Source organism: Thunnus thynnus, chromosome 11, assembly GCF_963924715.1.
Source record: "Thunnus thynnus chromosome 11, fThuThy2.1, whole genome shotgun sequence".
Classification (NCBI taxonomy): domain Eukaryota; kingdom Metazoa; phylum Chordata; class Actinopteri; order Scombriformes; family Scombridae; genus Thunnus; species Thunnus thynnus.
Window position 1 is genome coordinate 27,709,799 of NC_089527.1, and position 23,115 is coordinate 27,732,913.

Sequence of the window (23,115 nt, forward strand, 5' to 3'; positions counted from 1 at the left end):
TGTGTTGCTTGGTTTTTGAACTCCTCAGTTAAAAAAAAGCATTTGAGTGGCATTTCATCTATTTTAGAATAGATTTTTATTTCTTATTTGTTCTGAATTACATCCTACATTCTTTACACTTCTAATTTGTCATCTTACTGTTCTGTTTGTTTTAGTGTCTCAAAGTGAAGCACTTTGTGACACATTTATCTATTGAAGTAATAACACACATCTGTAAGATATAAGATGTATTTTTCAGTTCTAACATTAATTATTAATATAAAGCATTCCTCTGTTTGTAATGTGAAGTGTGTGTGATTTGTACAAACAACCTGTGCAATGAAACTCAGTGTTCCTTCACAAACTTTCCCTGTGGAGTCCTTCAGCTAACGAGCTAACATGCCGCGAGTACTTCTCATTAGCGCTAATGAGGGATGGTAACGAGCTGTGGGCCTTGGCTAGGTGAAGAAAAAAATTATACTGTGCACTTTATCACGTATTGCAATTTAGTACGCTTTTAGTGTTCACAGGTTGCTATGATGTAACATGACAGTATTTTGTGAGGAATGTAGCATAAATGATCAACATTCATCTTCATAATTGATAAAAATGTATCATGTTGGCTTTCTTCATGCTGTGTTTAGGATTTACTGCCAAATGTCCTAGTGAGAGTGAATCTCAGCTTTTTTTTTTTTTGTTCATATTCCAGCAGTCAAATGAGTTCTGCATGTATGAAATGTGCATGTGTGTATGTAAACAGTCAGTTCCTTCAGTTAATCTGCCAACAGTCATGAAAGAATCTCAAAGGAGGATAATGCCTTCTATTTGAATTGAAGTATTTACTGGATGTTTTTATGTCATGCGTTTTGACTCACATAATCTCCTCTTTTTCTCTACTTTTCCTCTGAGCTTCAATGCTGCTTTAAGGAGAGTGCTGAGCTTAAATCACGCCAACTATCTGCATGTTTTTGGTTTGTCATTTGCTACATGTGCATCAAAAGCGCACATGCATTGGAAGGTAATAATAAATACTTTCATTTTTTGCAAGAAAGCAGCCTTCAATCAGCTTCTAGTTGTTTCTCCATGGATCAGCTGGATAGGGCTTTTTCCCCACTGTATTTGATATGGATAAAATATCTTTTAAGTCATGATATTGTTTTGGCATCTTCCCTGGAACTTCACTGGAATGGGCTACTTACTTTGGGCACCAGGCTCTGGAAGTCAGCAGATCCGGAGATGCAGTTCCTCCCTGAAAAACCATCACTAGATCGGATACACTGCAGCAACCTCTGGCCTTCCCGGTCCAACTCTTCCACTGGAGCCTTCAGTACCTACAGGGAGAGAAAAAATTATGTTAGTAGTTTAACATGGTTAAGTTGTCTCAACTGATGAACGAACTATAATGTGAGGGTCGCTCAGTTCAGCCCAGATGGTGGAAATATAATTAATCATGTTTCCACAGTTTGCATCATGCCAGTCACTCTCCCACCTTCTTCTTCAGCTGTGTGTGCTCCTCTATCAGCCGACGAGATCCCTCCACATCAGCGGGGAATTCTTTCTTGGACAGAAGCTCCTGCAACATACAGTATAGCTTTTCATGTTGTGGTGAACAATTACTGTATCCAACCATCCATCTATTTTTCTCTTCATCGACCATTCATTCATCTGTCCACACCCCACCTGCAGGTCCTCTAGTCTGGATAATAGGTGAACAGCATTGGACATGAACTCCTCCAGAGAAACTCTCAGCTCCATCCACTCCTCATGATTGTAGTCCAGTGAGCCTTCGAAGTCATCTGTCAGCTGAGAGGGATCCACCAGCTTGGCCAGACCTTCTACTGACACCATGCTGGTCTGGTAGACAAGAAAAGGAATTCAGGAGAAATATGAAAATACATGTTTTTTTGCACAATGTAAAAATCTAGAAAATGGCAAAGGAAGAAAACATTACATCTTAACCTGTTTGTTATTTCCTAAAAACTGCACTGCTCTGACAAACTCACCATACTTCTATTCTCAGTGATTACCAGGCTGCAATATCCAGAGCTTTAGAGTTTAAACTTAAGCTTTAGAGTTTAAACAGTCTTATGAATCAGCTTGAACTTGTCTGTTGTGAAACTTTACCTACCTTAAGACCAAAAAAAGCCCCATATATGTGCTTTCCACATAGTTTTTCCTTTCTGGGCATTGACATTGGATATTGGGATGAGTAAGTGCATAATTCCGAGCACATTTAAAGGATAAGATTTAAGATTTTAAGATTTAGGGGGATCTATTGACGGAAATGGAATATAATATTCATAAATATGTTTTCATTAGTGTATAAATACCTGAAAATAAGAATTGTTGTGTTTTCGTTACCTTAGAATGAGACCTTTATATTTACATAGAGGCAGGTCCTCTTCGACAGAGCCCACCATGTTGCACCACCATGTTTCTACAGTAGTGGAACGGAACGGACAAACCAAACACTGGCTCTAGAGAGGACCTTTTCTTGGCCACCGTAGGTTCTACACACTTGGAAGGGAGGAGTTGAGGGGAGGGGTATTCAGTCGGTTGCAATCTGCAACCTCACCGCTAGATACCAGTAAATCCTACACACTGGTCCTTTAACAGTAAAACTAACAGTAACTAACTAACTTACTCTGGTGTAAATGCTTCTAGAAAAACATGCCATTAGATCTTTAGTTGGCACTGGAAAAAAATTAGATTAGAGAAAATGGTTCATAATTAGTCCTCATTACTGTATCATGTAGCATATTTGCATATTAAAGGTGTGACTGAGTTCAGCATGAGAAATTAGAAACATTTTCTTTTCATCCCCCTTCTGTTGCATGGAAAATGAGCAAAGAGAAAGTGAAATTTCGACTCTGACATTATCTTTTTGGGCACTAAATGGATCTAACGATAATCCAGATAGCTGGAAATTACATAACCATCTCCTTACCTGTTTTGTAAAGTTACAAGACAAGAAAAATATAAACACATTAAAGTGTAAATAAAAAAATGGAGAGTAACATTAAAATATAGCTAATTGATAATAACACTTAAATTTGGGTTTGTGTCGTTCAAATCGGGGAAAGGCATCATTTCCAGCTACCATCTTTGTTTGTATTAGGAAACAGTCACAACCTTGGAAACAGGTCTGAGCAGCAGACAGAATATATTTCCATTCAGATGGTTAATAGAGACTTTATAGATTCTAGAAACAGCGTTAAAATATTCATAACCTGTACAGAGACTTTGACTGAAACAAAAAGCCCACTGAAACTGAAAAGCCCACTGACCTCAAAGGAGAACTTTGCGCTGCCGAAGTTCGTCTTCTGTTTCTGCCAGAAGTTGTCCGGTTTGATGATCAGCGCCACACAGATCTCAGCTGGAAAAAACTCTTGTAGTGTCTTTAGCAGAGGCTTGATCAGTTCCCACTTAGAGCCACGCATGTCAATGATAACGGTGAAGCCACGCTTACATACATCCTCACTGCAGACAGACAGACAGAAGACACAACAGAGATAGAGAAAGTGACGATACGTGGTTAATAACCTTAAAATCCCAAATAGTGATTTCAGATACATCAAACTAATTACTGTAGAAACCTTCATGGTACAAGCCTACGCAGTGGTTTAAATTCTACTGTAGGTTTGCAACTAACCATTATTTTCATTATAGATTAATCTACTATTTACGATTACGATTAGTTGTTTGATCCATAAAATGTCAGAAAATGGTTAAAAATATTGATCACTGTTTCCCAAAGCCCAAAGTGATCTCTTCATTTTCCTCTTATAAATTATTCAAAACAATTAATAAGCATTTAAAATAGTTGGCATTTAATGTAATAGTTGGCAACTAATCAATTGACTAATTGTTCAGCTCTAGCCCACTGATTGTAAAGAAAGTAGATGATGAGCTTGCAGTCAGTCATATTTCAACAGTGGAAGAAGTTTACTTGGATAAAAGTAGAAATACAACAGTGTCATCGTACAGAAGTATTAAAATAACATCCCCTTTCAGAGTTATATTACAGTTTATTATCACTACTACAATGAGCAGCTTTATATATTGTTGGGTAGTTGAATTCATAACAATGCATCACATTTTATTTGGAGTTCATATATTTTATGTAACATAACATAACATTTTAGTCTGCAAATTAACTATGTGGTATCAATATCATATTTCAATCTAAAATGTGGTGAAGGATGTATAAAGCAGCATCAAATGAAAGTACCCAAGTGAAGTGCAAATACTTCAAAACTGCAGTGCAGTGCAGTGCAGTGCTTGAGTAAATGTACTTACATTCTGTCACTGCATTTCAACTGATAGGTTACATAAACTTTGGCTTAAAATACTAATGAGTTATGAATTTCCTCAGCCAATCAGTTATTCTGAATGGAGGAGTGCAGCAAAGAGATATATTTCTTTTTTTTTTAATCCATCATTTTAAAGTAGTCTCTGAGATATATCACACTTTGGCAGGCTGAACAGCCAAAATATATCACTAATCTCCACATATCTCTGGCCCCACTGAGCTGGTCTCTAAGTATAGAAGTGAAGTCATAAACAAAGGTAAATGCACAGCAGTGTGCTGATAACATGCAGGTAATAACAAAGCAAACAAGAGAAGGAAGAGAAACCACTGCACACTCCAAAATAGCCTCAATGAGATTGTTCTATCTTGTAAAAAAGCAGTAAAAGTCCCATTTCCCTCGTGTTGAGGACTAACATAGCTACATAATTATAGAAGAATCTACAACAGAGGGGACGTATCACCATGCTGACTGAAACATAAAACTGCTTAGGCATTTTACAAGAGAACGTTTTAGCCATAACAGCTGAAATATATTGTAACGCCGGTCAAAGTGCCATCACCACTCCATCGCTGAGCAGCTCTCCCAAACCCAGAGAGGAAGGTTTTACTTCCAAAATAGAATTTATGCAGCAAAGTGATGTTTGAAGACACACATTTCAGAGGTAATCTATGAATTATCTTTACTGACAGTCTACGAGACTGAAATACGCCCCTTGAACACAAATCTCCCATATTATTTACAACACCATCTAATCCACCTAACCATCAAATTCTGTATTCATTTTTCCTCATATGTGGCATATTAGATTACTGGGAGTATTGGGGTGATGCACATTTAAGCTCATGTTTTCAAGACTGTTTTGGACCACACTCACATATGTAAAATACATTTAGAGCATGAAGTCAAAAATTGCAGAGTAAAATTTAAGAAGGTTTCAAGCCCTGAAGGAAAGGACAGGAGGAAAAGTAAAAGCTGAGAACAAAACACTGAGCATGTGACAGGACAACACTTGTAAACAGATATTTCCTGACGACCAGTAGCAGCTGAGAAACCAGTACAGAGTCAGCTGTGTATGCTGGAGTCTAATGGGCCTTAAATTCAGCTGCTGCTGATTGGAGAGTAAAAATATACTCAAATTACTTCACCTCCAAACACACTCACACGTAGCCTCTATTAATACAGATTCAACGACCGCACATCCATTATAATATCCCTCAGGGAAGCACAAATTCCGCAAGTCACCATGGAAACAGCAGCTTGATTAGCAGGAGGAAGCAGAGCGGGGCTGGAAGCTAGGGATCGAATATTAATACAGATTTTGGGCTAGTTTGGTTCAGTAGGATTGTGTTCTCATCAGCCAGGTATATGTGTTAACATGTGCATCAGTCTGTATGAACAGACTGGTTTTTAAGTAGTTTTTAAGTACACTGTGCTGTTTTAAAGGCTGAAAGTGCACCAAAAGCGTTATGAGGTGCGTCAAATAGCCCCTACTCAGACTTTTGGAGCATCAAATGAATGAGGATCCAGCGACCAAAACTGTTTTTTCTGCAGCCAAAAAAGAGAAAGAGAGCACGATCAGCTGACAGCACACGCCAGCAAGAAATAGAGACAGCAACAGAGACAGTCTTCTAGTGTCAACTCTGCACATAAATCATTCTGTACAAAGAAGTTCAAACACCCAACTGAAGGAACAAGTAGAAAAAAACATTTTTTTATTGGAGAGGGTCTATGAGCCATTAAAAGTTCACCTATAATTATTTCTATTCTCTAACCTGAACCTGTTCCAGGTCTCTGCAAGTTCATTTTTATTGCTTGACATCAAAGGTACCCTGTGGAGTTTTTGATTACTAGGGCCATGGAGCAGTCTTTTTAGGAGTGGTTTCCCATTTTGTTTGTATCACACATGCACACAATGACACGCCTGTGAGCACAGTGGCAATGCGTGGCGCATTCCTGTTTTTCAAAAAATTAAAAGAAATGTGTAAATATTTTGGTGAATATGCAGGATGGAAATGCATTCAGCATGTTTGTTAGGCCCCAAGGATGCACATAAATAGAAACTGGATGCAACTCCAGTTCTATGAGTATATGCAATGGGGTAAACCATATGAAATCAAATACATTTCGTTGAGCAACACTGAATGTAAACAAAACTGTGTACAAGCCAAGTCTACAGGCAACTTAAACTAAAACCAGTGGCCAACAAGAAGGTAAGAAATTCATTTAAAAATGGATGATATACCTTGGAAAATGATCAAGAGTAATGCTAGGTATACAGTAGGTGATGTGTTGTCAATGGATTAAAAATACTAAACATAGTATGCACTTGTATGATCCTTGAACTGAGGGCATTCTGTAGCTTTAGTCTTTTTTTAGTTGTTTTGATGTGCCAGTCTCCATGAAAACCCACCAATAAACAGGATGTGGTGTTAATATCATCACATTCCAGCTAAAGCTATCATATCAGCCTTCAAGATACAAGCTGATCCTAGTTACCTTACACACAATCTGTTTACATGCTGCAAGTCATCGGCATAATATTTGAGCAGTAATAGTAGTTTTTTTTTTTCTCTTCTTTTTGTGGTTGCACTGCTGCACGTATTTCTGTTGGCTGGGATGCCACAAAATTAATCAGCCACAGATGAGCTGAGGCAGATCTCCCCTCACAACAAACATCAGTGAGGAATCATCTGCTTTCATGCCACTATTCATTAAGTCACTTAAAGGATGTTTATAACAAGACTCTGAAATTATTTAAAAAGTGACGTGGACAATTTCTGACATTTTCGGAAAGTCGCAGGAACTAAATAGCTAATTTGTCTTGGTCTGTGATTGATTAGTTCTCTCTGTGCCAACTGATTCCATGTAACATCCTCAGACTGTGATGTAGGGCCATAGGACTAAACAGGCTTGAAGCTGAGTGTGACAGACTTGCGGCTGTCTGCTGCAAACACTGCCGCTTTCATGCTGATGCAAATCAGACGCTGCTCTCCATCTGCTGCTGTGATGAGGAAGAAAGGAGTGTTTGATTCCACAGTGTGGACAGCATTGAATCGCTCTGCATACACTCCAACATCCACTTTATCCTCTTTCTATTTGTCACAACTAAGTCTGGTTCGCTAAACGTTATTGTCCTGAAGTACAGCTCAGAATAAGAAGTCTGATTAAAAATTTACACGGTTAATAATTTCAATAAATAACTAAATGTGAAAATAATCTACTCTAACAGTGTGTCTAAAGGAAACAATACTAATGCTACTGTGTGTGTGTGTGTGTGTACCTGGGAACAGTAGACAGGTAGGTTACCAGCCTCCTCAGGTCCTCCTGTTTTATTCGGTCGTGGTTGCTTCTGGCAGGAAATGTCAGGATTGGTCCTCCTCTCTTATCTCGCCCACCTGTGCATGCACACACAATTAGCATAATGTTTAATGCTGCCAAACACGTAACGTTCATAAGACTGGCTTTATTTTATCGTTCTGTATTATTAACAAATCCCATGAAAAGACATAAACCAACAATAAATTGATCCTGCTAGTATTGTCTGTGCCTTTTCTAGTATATGGCTCAACAACACAGAACCCCACTGGTACAAAGGAACCGTGAAGGAGTCATTTAGAGACATGCTCTATTATTACAATGAACATAGCAATACTAGTACAGTAGTAACAGCAGCCAGTAGTTGTAACCAGTAGTTGTAATATTAGTACTGTAGTGCAGTAATAGTAATAGTAGTAGTTATAATAGTAGTAGTAGTGGTAGCAGTAGTAGTAGTAGTGGTAGCAGTAATAGTTGTACTCATACAGCAGTTACAAGTTCTATGTAAAGAATGTAATTTCAATTTTTTATTATTATTGATAATGTTTAGCATTTACCTAAACAAAAAAGAGAAAATATGAAAATATCATGCACAAACAAAATACAGAACACAAAATCCAAAAAGTGAACCATTAAAGCTTTGAAACTATCTTCACACAGCAGACGGTACTCTACACTACAACCACTATCACTCCATTATCACCAGCTAGACCATATCACAGTTAATCTGCACATTATTTTACACTAACAGCTACAGTATCTGTGCATCTGTAACATAACTCCCATCACAGCTACATCAGACTGTGGACACACTTTCCAAAGCCTCTGAAACCTATGTGAAATACAAACGCTCTCTCCCTCTCTCTGTGATAAATTATGTGTGTAGAGATGTTTTGGTTAGATTAATGTAAGAAACACAAACCGCACTGTTTATGAAACTGCTACTCAGACGTGGAAAATCGGTCTGTGTGTGTGTGTGTGTGTTTATGTGTGTGTGTGTGATTTGGGAGGGAGTATGCTGCTATAATCTAAGGAGGAATCTGGATGACAGATTGTTGTTGGCACTGGGTCTCTCGTCCTCTCTCGCTCTCTCTCTCTCCCTTTGTTTCTCTAGGTCTCTCTGCCTCTCTCTCTCTCTTTCAGAATTACTTTTGCACTTGTACATAATTACTACAGTACCTGAAGAAAGAAAGAGTACTCCTGTTGTTCTAAAACAGTGTAAAATCTGTGTAAAAAAATACATTAAAATCAATTGATAGTCCTTAATGTATAAAATATATATTCCATTCTAGTATGGTAGTGTTAGCCTGCATTGCAATATACCAGGGTATTTACACTTGCCAATATTTTTACAACTTTCTTGGTATACAATGCACATTTAGCATTCTTATGTTGTTCAATCCATCTGAAACTCAGCCAGTGGATTACAAAGGATGTTTTCTGTGCCTCACTGAGGCTGCAACTAATGATTATTTTCATAATTTTCTTAATTAATCACATAATTGTTTGGTCTATAAATTTTCACAAAATAGTAAAAATGTCTGTTGCAATTTCCTGAAGCCCAAGTTAATGTCTTAACATTGCTTGTTAAAACCTTAAAATGAATAATTTACTGACATAAAACCTAAAGTAAGGCAGCAAATCTTCACAATTAAGAAGCTGCAATGTTTTGTTTTGGGGGGGTTTTGGAGGGGGGGCGGGGGGGAATATTAAAAATGGCTTGTGACAATGATTAATCAATTATAAAAGTAGTTGCTGATTATTTTTTGTTGATTAACTAATTGATTCATCAACTAATTGTTTAAACTCCATTTTTGACATACAATGGCTCAATTTTTACAAAATGTTCACTGTAAAATCCTTGAAGTACATCTTTAATTCCAGAGAGTCAACTTCCTGGGTTTACTTTGTTCCTGCTAACACCAGCAGAGACCAGACCCGCGACCAGAGCTGAGCCATGTCCAAATTTGATTCAGTGTCATCAGGTTCAGTTAGTGGAGGGCTGTATATAAATATGTGTAATACCCAGAGTTGATCCATGCTGACCCGCTATCAGCTCTGATCACATGGTGAGTCATAATCATAAATGTAGTCAGCTGTTCAGGTCGATTGGTTCGGGTCTAATTATCATGGAGTCTATTTCTGACCAGCTCACGTGTCTCTTTCAAAATGACTTTCTGCATGTCAGGTTTGAGTCTACATTGGATCAGGTCCCATATTTTTGAGTAATGAAGGTCTCTACCACAGAACTGTAGTTAGAAATAAAATGAGACTACAAAAAACATTGAAGCATACGATACTTTCATGAGTAAGGGTTTAATCTTGGGAGGTTGTGACCTGTGCCTGGATTCTTGTTAGCTCACAGCAGCTGTCGCAGCTGGGGAAAATTTTAATTTTTCAATATTTTGGAAGATTGGAAGCCCTGTTGGTCAATTTAAGAGGTCCTGTGATGTTAGCGTCCGCCTGCTAACTCTTGTGTTTGTTCAGAATATCACGAGTGTTGGTGAGTGTGATGGCCTGTGGAGTGAGACTGTTCATGTGTCTGCTCTCTCTGCTTGTTTTGGCACACGGTGATCTGTTGTGCCTGCCAGATGGGAGAAGTTCACATAAGTCATGTTCAGGGTGTTAAGCGTCTCTGATGATTTTCCCTGTCCGTTTCCTGACTTAGGAGGTGTTTAAGTCCTGGAGGGTGACTGGTCCATACCAATGATCTATTCTGCAGCCCTGTTTGTCTGTTGTAGCTTGTTGGCACACAAAGAAAAGTAATCCTCCATGGTGACTCTATGTTGGTCTCACACTTCATGTCCTCAGATCTCAGAACCTATTTCTCTTGAGCATGGTGAGGGGGGATCAGTGTGGGGAAACTCTTACTCAACAGTCTTCTCCACAGTTTTGAGCATGTTTTGCTCCAAGCTGTTGTCACCACGCTGGAGGGCCAGCTGTTCAACCTACCGCCTTGGATGAAGATGGTTGTCATGTGCAGGCTTGAGGTTTTTGTCAAAGGGGTCCCCCGCAGGGAAAACACTGACAGGTATAGAGATCTGGCGCCAGATGCATTTAACCAGAGCTGCTGACAGAAAAATAATCTGCAACTATTTTGATAATCGTTTGAGTAATACTTTAAGAAAGAACGCCAAATTATCTGGTTCCAGCTTCTTGAATGTGAATGTTTTCTGGTTTCTTTAGTCCTTCATGATGGTAACTGAATATCTTTGGGGTGTGGACCACTACTCGGGGCAAAACATGACATTTTAGGTTGCATCTTAGGATTTGAGTAACAGTGATTGATATTTTTCACCATTTTTGGACATTTTATAGACCAAACACCCCATCAATTAATCAGAAAAAGAATCAACAGATCAATCTATAATTAAAGTAATAATTAGTTCCAGCCTTACATTTAACTCTGTTTGGGTTCACATAAAGACACTCAAAGACAGAAATATGCACAAGTATTCTTTTTGTCAGTATTTCCACTCAGTTTGTCACATATGGGCACCCTTAATCAGCCGTTTTCATATCACCACCTCTGTCTGCTCCGCCAAACTTCGGATGTATCAAAAAAAAAAAAAAAAAAAGAAGAAGTACTTTTTCAACAAGCTGTCTGTGTTGTATCCTTAATCAATGCCAGATCATCACACACAGCTGTGGCTACTTATGGAGCCCATATGATATTCATCAGACATTCATGTAAGCCATCATCAGCGGTGATATATCAATTATTATCATCAAACACAAGAAAGGTGATCAAAATGCATCACGCTCATTGTCAGAACAGATGTCAGGAAGCCCTTCACAATGAAAAGAACATGAGAAAAGGGAAATAAAAATGCCTCCAATGTTAATCACAATGATACAATTTTAAATGTACGAATAAATCTTTAATTGGCATTTTATAAGCTAACAACCTAAATCTCTCTCATCTCGCTGTATTTTTCTATCTATCTATCTATCTATCTATCTATCTATCTATTCTACCCAATCAAACCACATTCTGCTCCTTGTAGAGAACTGTGAGTACGCCTGATCTGAGGGACGTGTGAGACCTGCAGTTTTCTTCCTATAAACACCATTTTATGTGTGTATAATGGCGTATGCATACACAATGTTTATACATCTAAACCGTGGAGCCCCATTTTCCAGGATATCTTCTGCTCCATGATGTAATTTGATAGTTTGGATCAGTTAGCCTGATAAGTTTTCTTTTGTCAGTCTTTCTAAAAATCTGTCCTCAATGTGAACCCGATGACTTACACATGACCTCAGTGACTCAGATGTGATCTCAAATTCTCAAAAGTGATTGAGCTACAACACAGTCTGACACTCACCTGACACGAAGGCAACTTTCTCCTTTAACACAGGAAGAACATCAGACGCCTTGATGCCTTCAGTCCTCAAAGACCCTGCAGCAAGACACAGAGAGAGAGAGAGAGAGAGAAACAGTCTGTCAGTAGAGCTTTAAGCTTTTAGTATTAATCCCATTATCAGATCAACATTCCTGTGTGAAAGAACACAGAGGCACGCACACTGACAGGAATCTGGCTTTTACAAGACCTGAAAATAATGAAGTATTACAATGTTCTTGTGTCTTTCATACAACACTGAAACAGGCTTTGAAAGAATTTTACACCTTTTGTGAGGTGTTTTATAGCCGTACAGCCTAAGTAGCTTAATTATCGTTCGTGTCATTTTACAGAGCTGTGAGTAAACAGTATGTAGTTCATCTTCATTAGGGCTGCAACTAACAATTACTTTCATTATTGATTAATCTGTCTATTCTCTCGATTAATCGATTAGTTGTTTGGTCCATAAGATGTCAGTAAATGGTGAATAATCACTGTTTCCCAGAACCCAAGATGACGTCCTTGAATGTCTTGTTTTGTCAACAACTCAAACATATTCAGTTTACTGTCATAAAGGACTAAAGAAACCAGAAAATATTCATATTTCAGAAGCTGGAGAATTTTGACTTTTTCCCCCAAAAATGACTCATAACAATTAATCGGTTATCAAAATAGTTGGTGATTAATTTAATAGTTGGCAACTAAACAATTAATCAAATAATTATTGCAGTTCTAATCTTCAACCCTCTTTATTTTATAATCTTCATATTTGTTCAGTACCCTGGTCCCTCTCTCTCTCTCTCTCTCTCTCACACACACACACACACACAGTTCATCTGGTCATCCGTCTGTCATCTTATAAAATCCCTCTCTGTCTCTCATTTTTATTAATGCTCTCTCTACACTCTAACCTCTCTCTCTCTCTCTGTCTCAGTAGAAAACAAGCCCAAATGTCCATCGCCTGCTGTGTGTGTGTGTGCGTGTGTTTGTGTGCGTGTGTGTGTATGATTACACACACACACAAACACACATTCCAAGAACATTCCACAGTGAGAACGCTAAGTCGGCAAAATCTATCTCAGGACAGAGAGAGAGACACCAGCTCTGACTGGATCTATGGCTCCGTTTGAAAAGTCAAGTTTTAAAGCACTGACGTCAACATGGGTCACTTAAACCTGTTTCACCTTCATGAAACAGGACAAAGGTCACAAAGGGTGAAGCTTCATTCTCACTTTTAGTTTGGTCAATATTTGACCATGTGATCTGGGTGATCTGATCACAGGTAAACTGTTTCGAACTGATGTGTGACCTGCCTGCAACACACTGAGGCTGCACTGGGAACAGTAATGATTTGAACCTGATGGAGCATGCTCTATAGTCTTAAATTAACATTTAATTTACCATTCCAGGCTGCCATTGGTTTCCTTTTACTTCCATACGGCATTGTAATTAAATATCAGACTCTTGAGATTTGTTTGATATTCATTACCTTATCTTGCAGACTGAAACAATGCATCAGTCTTTGTTTAAAGTCCATTTCCAAGCAGCAATAATGTATATTTTACTTACACAATTCATGCATCTTCAAGAGACTGCTAGTATAATTATATTCTAAAAAGATAAATTAAAACAACTGGATGCCTGGAAGAATCCAGTGTTTGCTCGCATGTAGACGTATACCTACTGTGCATGCGTGTCTGTGGTTGCGTGTGGGTAAGTGAGTGAGAATCATTTGTCCATTAGCGTTCAGAGGAAACTGCTTTTGTCATTTCAACACACACAGGAAACTGACGGTCTTGTCTGCGGATACACACACACGCGCAAACGCACACACACTTCAGCGTTCTTTCGGGCAGTGATTTTCAAGTCATGTTCATCTGCAGTTCTGCGGTGTTCTGTCTCTCTCTCACCGTTAAGAGGTGCTGTTCTTGTACAGAACCGTGAAGACCCGCTCAGTTGCTTCTTTTTTTAGATCTAAAACTAAAGCACTTTGTTCCAACAGTCCTGCAATAAATCTTACTTTCATGAGGTTTATAATGGTTTCAGTTTTAGCTGAAACATTTAAAAAATGTGTTGATTCAACTTTATGGTGGTAGTTTGTGGTGCTCTTGAATCGTATGGTTCAACACTGAGAGATGTTTCTAATATTTTGCCCACCTAATTTCTAATTTGACTTGTCTGTTTACTCAGAGAGAAAGGAATGTGTCGGCACTGAAACCAGTATGAAAATACATGTGTTGATTGAAATACTTACAGTATAATAAGAAGAATATGATCCCAATTGTTTCATTTTTTTCTTTGTCATTGTTGTTTCTCACCAGGAAAAGAGGATTATAGATACAGTAGATAGAGAGGATTATGCAAATGTTTCAACTGCCAACACACGGAGTCAGGCACACCTGCACAGCCATAAAACTTGTTTGCGCACACACACAGGCACACACACACACACACACAAGCACAGATTCACTTGTTTATTTCACTCACTGCATTCTCTTACATCCATTAGGGATTCTCACCTGTAGCCTTAACCAAAACCCCAGTCTTACCCAAAGAATTTAATGGTTAATTTAATGATACCAGTCTTACCCCCTGATGGGAGAAAAGTCCCCCCTAGTGTTACTATATGAACAGGTTTCTCTCTCCACATACATATAACTCACACACTCCACTCTCCTCCACAGCCTTGACACACGCTGTCAACAATCCATCAACTGCAAGAAAAAAAAGACAGATTGCAGGAAGAGAGAGAGAGAGAGATAATGATGGAAGATGGAGAGAGTGAGAGAAAGAGAGAGCGAGATAACACTGACTGCCAGAACAAATTTGAGGATTTTTTTTTACAGTTCTACTCATCCGTGGAAAGACTTTACGTGACACATTTAATTCAGTGACTTTCACAGAATCACCTTCAAACATGTCTGTTGGAAGAATCCTGATGCTTCTGACTGCTCGGAGACTCAGTCAGGAAGTGAGAAATTTACATCCTAAAATACTGCAAACTACCAGCTCAGGCCTGCTAACTGTCCTGACCTGTCATTTCCAGTCATTAGTGTCTTGTAAGTTTTACAATAGAAGTAATAACAGTAACATCACTGCATTTATTTAGCCTGAACATATAGAGCCACATAAATCCTCTGTGCCTTACTTATCTCTCTCAGCCAGCAGTTATTTATTGACTCAGACAGCCTTGTCACAGTGGCAGCCTTGACATTGACTCATCATCTTCTGAATATGCTTCATAATATAAGTATTTTAAAGTAATAAGTGTTTTCTGTTTGCAAGTAAGTTTGAAACATTGGGTAAAATACATGTTGTGTTGGTAAGATTTCTATCTGTAATTAATCCCCGTCTAGTCTAATCTGATAATCAGACTAGATTGTAATTTTATTTGGCCTCATTATGCAGCCATGCAGACATTATACTGATGTTAGCGGTTTTTGGAGGCAATTCATTTTTGCCATTTTTGTGGTGATTTTTCTGCTACCATTTTTCAGACTCTGTCACAGGAAGATGACACCCCCACTCAGTTGTTTTCCCAAATAAGGGAACAGTCGCCAATGAGCAAAACACCAAAAATGTTTTAAATTGGTGTAATCTGAGACAAACAGAAGTCTGGAATCAGGCTATAATAATGCTACTCTGCTGTCAGGTCAGGGTATTGTAAAAAAAAAAAAATGTGTTTACAGGAGGGAAATTTTTTCAGTAGAGGAAGTGTCAGAGCCTGCTCCACCATGATTAAACTTTGAAAAATCATATCCTGATGCCACAACATGATTTGTTTAATTTCTTATTCTTGTGATCGTACGAAAACAGGTTGTTACATCAAGATAAAGAGCCACATAAAATACACACATCCCCTCTGAGGACTCCCACAGGGAAATCTGACAAAAAAGAAAGAACATGTTGACTATCCTTTCATCTCTCTGCTGCTGTTCCTCTACCTCTCTCTTCCGTCCTCTCTCTCTCTCTCTCAACGCACTTCATCACCATAACATTTTAAAGCTTTCAAACTAAATCCAGTTAAGGTCTCAAGTATTAAAATAACCGTTTTTTTCTTATCTTGTCTTCTCTTTCCCTTTGCTCTCTCTCTCACACACACACACGCGCACCTTTGATCCGACATGTGTTTTCTCCATCCGAGCTGTTCACCGCATACACGCATCTTCCGCGCGTGTGAGTGTGTGTGCGTACAGTAGCGATACAGCGGTGATTACAGCAGCATATGGCTGTTGAACACACTACACTAAATAACTCGGGGCCATTGAATTGACTAGACACACACGCACACTCACACACAGAGCATGTAGACTAATCTGATAGCCAAAAAAGTAAAACCTTCAGACAGAGAAAAACCTGAATGGTTTGACAGTCTTCTTCTTTGCTGTCATGCTGCTTTGGGCCAAGGCAGTGCACCTTCTATATGTGTGTGTGTGTGTGTGTGTGTGCCCTAACACTGAGGCTGACATCATCCAGAAACCAACATGAACATCTGCTAGCAATTGGTACACTGATGGAGGAAAACTTCAATGTGTGTATGTGTGTGTGTGTGTTTTTGTGTGTTCAGTGAACCCTCTATCATCTAAGAGTGAAAATTAATTCCACCAGCAGTTATCAGATTGGATGAGTCTGGTAGCTGAAGTAGACGTTCCAGGCGTAGCATTACAGCCAGGAGTACCGGTAATGTTTTTAAAATCAGCCGGCCAATGTTTGCTTTTGTCTGACTAACAGTTAGAAATCTCAATATTCAATTTGTAATGACATGAAACAGGTGAAAGCAACAATCATTACACTTAAGACGTTTCAAACAATACATCTTTGGGATCCGTATTTGATAAATCCTTTAAATGATAATTAAATTGTCAGAATTGTAACTTTTTTTTTTATTTAAAGTCCTCCTCCACTCAAAAATATGTTTTTCTTCTTGTTCCTTCAGTTGGATGTCGGATGTGATTTACTGTGCAGAATGATGTATGTGCAGAGTTTGACACTAGAAGACTGTTTTCATATTCATCTGCTGAAAGTGGAAAGTTTCTCCGTGCTCGGTGAAAACCTGATTTTAAGGGGCCTGAGAGCATGATTTGTGACATCATAACTAGTTTGGAAGCCAATCCTGGTGCAGTATGCAACTTATACAAGTGTGATGTGGAAACTTGAAGCCTCCAGTGTACATACACTGAGAACGGACTTTACGGTGAAGTAAGAGACATCTTGTGTCCAGCTGTTAAAACTTCAATGAAATATATTTACATATTCATAGATTATGGAATTTTTAATGAGGGAGAAGTAGGTTCCATTGTAAGTATAAGTGGTAATTATACTTCTTTGTGGAAAAACCATATCAGACATACATTATTGTTCCAAGCAGAGTATGTTTATATGTCTTAATACATATCTGGATGGGATCTTTAAACATGATTTTGAGGCACGGCATAAGACAATGAGATACTGTATTTCTTCTTTGCTTGTAACTGCAGAACTTGTGAGCTAAACACACTTTCAATAAGAGTTCAAGACAGGAGTTGTCTTCGAAAATTTTCCTTAAATTAATTGTAAAATTGTAAATCAGATACAAGGAGTACCTGCATATTGAATCAGAGCTCTGATTGAGTATGCAGCTACTCATTATCTACTTTGATTGTTTTTTGTACCCAGCACCTGTCCAACTGAGGTTTTGTGGAAGTGGTCATGACTACTATGTTTCAAAGCTGTAAAAAACAAACAAACGAAAGGTATTATATTAAAGTGGTCACAAAAAAAAGCTGCACTATAAAAAGGGTTATAGCAAATTGCATTGTAACAATAAATTACTAGGGAAATAACAAGAAAACTGGACACAGAAGAAGATTCGACATCCAAAATCGCAGAGGAAACAACAGTCACAAAACATCTATAATAAATGAACTTCCTGGATAAAAGGCTTAAGGGCATTTGGAGAGCAGATAACAGATGCCTGCCAATAACTGCTCGGTCTGATAAAAGGCTGGATGTCACAATGACTATGTTTACGTGCACACTAATACGAGTCATGTAAACAGCATATTTCAAATTAGGCCTAATTCCAAATGTAGCATTTTCCTATTAAGACATGTAGCATATGCTGATATTATTCTGGTTTTAGAACCATTCTTTGGACATGTACACAGTGCGTTCGGAATATGCGTCTCAATTGGAGATTTACCGCAGTTTGCTACACACGACCTCTTGTCTGTTTACTGTCAGCTCCGTGCGTTGGGCTGGGATAGAGATGCATGATGGGCTGGTTGTGTAACGCACCCCTGCGCAGGTAAAATGACATATGCTAGAGCAGGAAGGCAGACAGAGGAGAGGAATGGGAGGAGAGTGAAGAGCTGTTCAGGGTGAGCTGATAAAACAGAGCGTGGCTTCTTCACGACGGGGACGGAGGGGATTGGTTATTATCCTGACATGCAGCCATGGACTGACTAGTAAACATCATGGGACAGCCTTGGTACTGGATACGCTTGTAACTATATTATACTATATTTATAATATCAGTCATATCAGTATCATTTATAAATATCAGGCAGCAGCTCACTAATGTTTTTCATCTCGCCGGTTTACTTCCTGCCTGCAGAGATCTTGTTATTCCCATTCCCACTGGAGCAGAGAGAAACCCTGAAAACTCTCTGCATGTAAACAGGGATATTAATGGAATATTCATTTTCATTAGCCATGTAAACAGCTTAGAAGGAATATTGTCTTTTTCAGAATAAGGGCAAAAACTGGAATGTTTAACGCATATAAACGTAGTCATTGTCTATATAACTATAGAACTGTACCTGGTTTGCCTTCTACTAGCAACACAGGGTTATCCCTGCCTATCTAACTCAAAGGCGCCACGTTTGTTGAAAATTCCAGCATGTGATGTTGGTGGAACGAAGAAGGCGGAACTCAACTGCAGGGGCAGTGCAGCACCTGGACAGTCAACAGTGTGCACACACTAGTTATCTTGTAGTTCATCTTCAAAAAAGGCAGCAGTTGCAAGCATTTTTTTGATTTAATGAGTAAATAATTACCTTTGCGAGATGAACATGAAGTACATAGTGAACTTTCTACACCGTTACTCAGAGACTGACATTAGCAGAGCGGAGCAGCGATCAGCAGAAAGAAACGAGACCAGCTGACCAACACACACTGCAGCAGTAAAAAACTTAAACCAACTCTGAGGTGAGAAAAGAAAAGAGAATAAAAAATAAGAAGAAAATAACTCTGTGCTCATTCTGTTTCACCTCAAAAGCCCTGCAACCACTCAGTGTGTTGGACAACGATGTCTTTCCCTAACTTAAAATAAATAGGCTGCGGACCATTTATCTTATATGCCAGTTATGTTTCATTTTGTATTTCAGTGGAGTAAGGACACCAATTTTTCATCTTTTTGTTCCATCTTGGTATAAAGCTGAAATCCCTATGGACACTTTTGTCTGTCAAATCATGATTTTTCACTTAAGCACACAAAACTCTAAAGGTGTGCACACAAACTGTGTGCACCGCACCTTTGTCTCAAAATGATCCAGGGAAAACCCTGCAACAGAATGTTCAACTAAGCCGACTGCTGGTGGCGAAAGAGTATCAGTTTAAAAGAAGTTTCATTCACATGAATGAGTTGTTGAAATGCAATTTAACACAAATATTTTTTATATGTGTTCTTTCTATACAACTTATGTTCATTCCACAAACCTTTGTGAGTGAGAAGATACAGTCTAGCTACATGAGAGAAGCACCTGCATGCCAACAGCTAACTTGTCTAGGAACAAGGGACAAATAACTGTTTAACAGCTGAGTTCCACAATAATCTTCTTTTTGGCAGCTATCTGTATCAGAATATTCTGTGTTATGTTGTTAGGTAACAAAATAGTATATTGTTATTTTTTGTCATTAAGTTTGGAAGGAAAAAACACAGGAACACTGAGGAAATGGAAACGACTGAACTACCATCAAGAGAGGATTTTAGCCCTCAAACTCAGCAAACATTGCTAGGCAACTGGCGGAAACAGCCGGCTCTTCTTGTCATTCTGCAGCAGCTTGTTCACATAAAAACACTCAGTGAATAAACTTCTAATATCCATGAATGAATGACTGCCCTAAAAACATTGTATCTGTGTCTCTTGCCTCATTTACATGCTAGCAAGGATAAAAGCCATGAATTCAAATTAAGCCCGCTTCAGTCAACACATATACGGAGGTGCGTTGGAGTCAGTGCAGGTCACAGTCTGGAAACTCTGCTAAGTCAGTGTTGGCGGAAAGCATCACATTGAAGTCGACATCTGCATTCATATGGAGCCTTCAATTTAGATGATAATCATAATTACAAACCAATCAGAATGATAATGTCTCATGTAAACATCAAGATTAGAACACCGGTGCAAACCAAATAAATGTCAGACTCCGAAAAACAGAACCATGGCAGGCTGCTGCTGGTACAACATTAAAATATTTAGGGATCAATGTGCAGATTATTGTGGCTGAAAAATGCAAAACAAAACATTAAATAAAATAGTCAAAAGAACTGAGCAATGGCCAAGATTCTGAGCAAATAAAAAGCCTAAATCAAACATTATTACTGCATTATTGTATTATAGGATTACTGGATTATTACTGTGAATTCCATAAATACTGTATCACAAGACTAACCCTTCCGTCTGATTACTGACTGTAGACCATGCAGGCATGATGCCTCGTCACATTATTTTGGGTCATGTACTCACAGTCAGTGACACTCAAGTAACCAGGTTACTTTGAGAAATCTGGTTACGGTGGTAATCAGAGAATGTGATTACATGCACTGCGGTAAAACTGGTTACTGTAAATCCATGTATACATGCAGCAGGTCAGTAATCAGATTTCTCCTCTACCCCCGACCTTATTTGGGAAGCATGGCTCTTATTTTGACTGATTAAGTGATAGAAGACACTGTGGTGGTCCTGACTTTGTGTGTGTGTGTGTGTGTGTGAGAGAGAGAGAGAGAGCAGACAGAGTGGAGCTCTTTGTCACAGATAAATGTGTCAATATTAATTTTTCACTAGTAAAATGTTCAGCCAAGGAAACTTATTTAGACTTGTACAGGCTACTTTTTGCCGTACAAGTCAGACTTTAGTCAGACTTTGGATGTAATAATCCTAAATACATGGACTCCATGTAATTATGTCTTCCATCCACCTGCTCCACTGTTACTTTCCTCGTGTAAACTCTTGTAAATCCATACACAAGTGTACTTGTAAAAAGAAATCAGGTTTCTCTACTGTAATCCCTGAATACGGTAACCAGATTTATATGAAATAAGCTGACTGTACAAAAATAAAAAATTATAGCTGAAGACAAAAGGTGAAAGAGTGAAGAAGTGTGGATATTGTACCATAATGTTTCATACGTTTTTTACTGAAAGATGCAATCGGCAACAAAAAATACCTGAAAAACAGCAACATCAGAAGGTCGATGTAAGGTGAAAGAAACACAGGCGTCAAAAAATCCCACAGGCACTGAAAGACACACACACACACACACGCGCACACACACACACACACACAAAGACACACAAAGACACTCACAAAGTCTTTAGAAGTCTTTCAGAGAACATTCATGTTTTTTTCATGTGGTAGTGTGGGAATAAATGTTGCTCTAATGTGTGTGCGTGTGTGTGAGAGCATCATCTATATCCTGCACGCACACACACACACTTTGCAGGAACAAACATAGAAGAACATTTATTCCCACACTACCAAATGAAAAAAACATGATCAAAACACGATCAAACATCAATGTACTCTGGTGTGTATGGTATATTTCTTTTTTATCGCAGCAAGGTCACACAGCCTGGAAGTGATGTCACTACTTATGGTGTGCGTATGATTCATTTCATCACTGTCTATTCTTATGAAAAACTACAGGAGTAAGGTCACAGTAGACTCTACTGCGCGCACACACACACACACACACAGACACACACACATGCAGAAAGACATAGCTGGTGTTCAACGTTTCCAGACGTGTAGATGTTAAAGGTCAACATGCAGTCCTGCTGGAACCATTAACACCGCTACCCCCCAGCCCCCCCCCCCCCCCCCCCGTCTCTTTACATACATGACCTGGTAGAAGAAGCACACAGGAACCAAATGATGACCCGACCTTACAGGAAGGACTGCTACCATCATTGATATTTAGCCTAGTTTGAAGTTCTGCTCACGTAAAAACACCTCAGTCGGTGAGTGATACAAGCTTTTCACCAGACAGTGAAGGTGACACTGAGGATGCTCAGACAGCCAACAGACATCCGTTTCAATTATTAGGGTTGAAAATATGACGTACATTCTGGCCATTCATCTGAGCAGAGAGGCTCATTTCCCAGATTGGTACAACTGCGGCCAAAATTCAAAAGGCCACAGGTGCCTAATGTATCTGATAATGTGTCTATGTGTGTGTGTGTATGTGTGTGTGTGTCTATGTGGGTGTGCGCGCTCTATCTAGCAATTTTGAATAACGATCAAACAAGAGCAGTTCAACAGCTTTATGTAAAACCAAACTGCTGTGTGTGTGTGTGTGTGTGTGTGTGTGTGTGCATGTGTGTGTGTGCTGGACAGGCTATAACATGTGTGACATTCATCACACATACACACATCGAGGTCATGCGTGTGTGTCTAAATGTCTTCGGAAGAAAACAGGTGAGGCCGTCTGCACCCTAGCAACAGCTGCCCCGACGACCGGCTGCCGGACCTTGTGTGTTACCACGGAGACAGGGGCTAAGGGTGCGGTCTATCATATTTAATGCTCGGTTGACATGTTAGACAGTGACGCTGTATTCTTGGAGAGGCTGAAATCTTTGAAGTTTCAGCAGCTGCGCATCACTGAGCGGTTATAATTCATTTACCAATCAATGACGGTGCCGCGGTTTACAACCTTCCGATCAAAGCGATACTTGTCATCCAATCATCTCATCATGTGTTAACTGTCAGGATTAGGTTACGCCATGTGTTTGTATCAATTACATTTGTGTTTAAGTCCTTACTGAGTTCGTACTCATACTAGCAGTGAGCTTCCAACAAGCAAACATCTTCCTCTTTTAGAGATGTCAATACTATAAACCTGAAATTTACATTTATAACAGCTTTAACGGAACTAGCGTTATGCATGTTGATGCTGTGCTTTGCAAT

At 38.9% G+C, this 23,115-nt stretch overlaps 1 protein-coding gene across 4 annotated transcripts in view; it reads right to left on the minus strand.

The window, feature by feature from the left end:
• Nucleotides 1-23,115, minus strand: part of kalrna (kalirin RhoGEF kinase a) — a 156,695-nt gene that overhangs the window by 102,607 nt on the left and 30,973 nt on the right. For all 4 annotated transcript variants that reach the window (XM_067604265.1, XM_067604262.1, XM_067604264.1 and 1 more), the window contains exons 2-7: nucleotides 11,936-12,010; nucleotides 7,573-7,687; nucleotides 3,267-3,459; nucleotides 1,660-1,833; nucleotides 1,469-1,552; nucleotides 1,179-1,310 (exon numbers count right to left, since the gene is read on the minus strand). In XM_067604265.1, coding sequence (XP_067460366.1) covers nucleotides 1,179-1,310; nucleotides 1,469-1,552; nucleotides 1,660-1,833; nucleotides 3,267-3,459; nucleotides 7,573-7,687; nucleotides 11,936-12,010 — 773 coding nt within the window. The remainder of the gene's footprint in view (nucleotides 1-1,178; nucleotides 1,311-1,468; nucleotides 1,553-1,659; nucleotides 1,834-3,266; nucleotides 3,460-7,572; nucleotides 7,688-11,935; nucleotides 12,011-23,115) is intronic.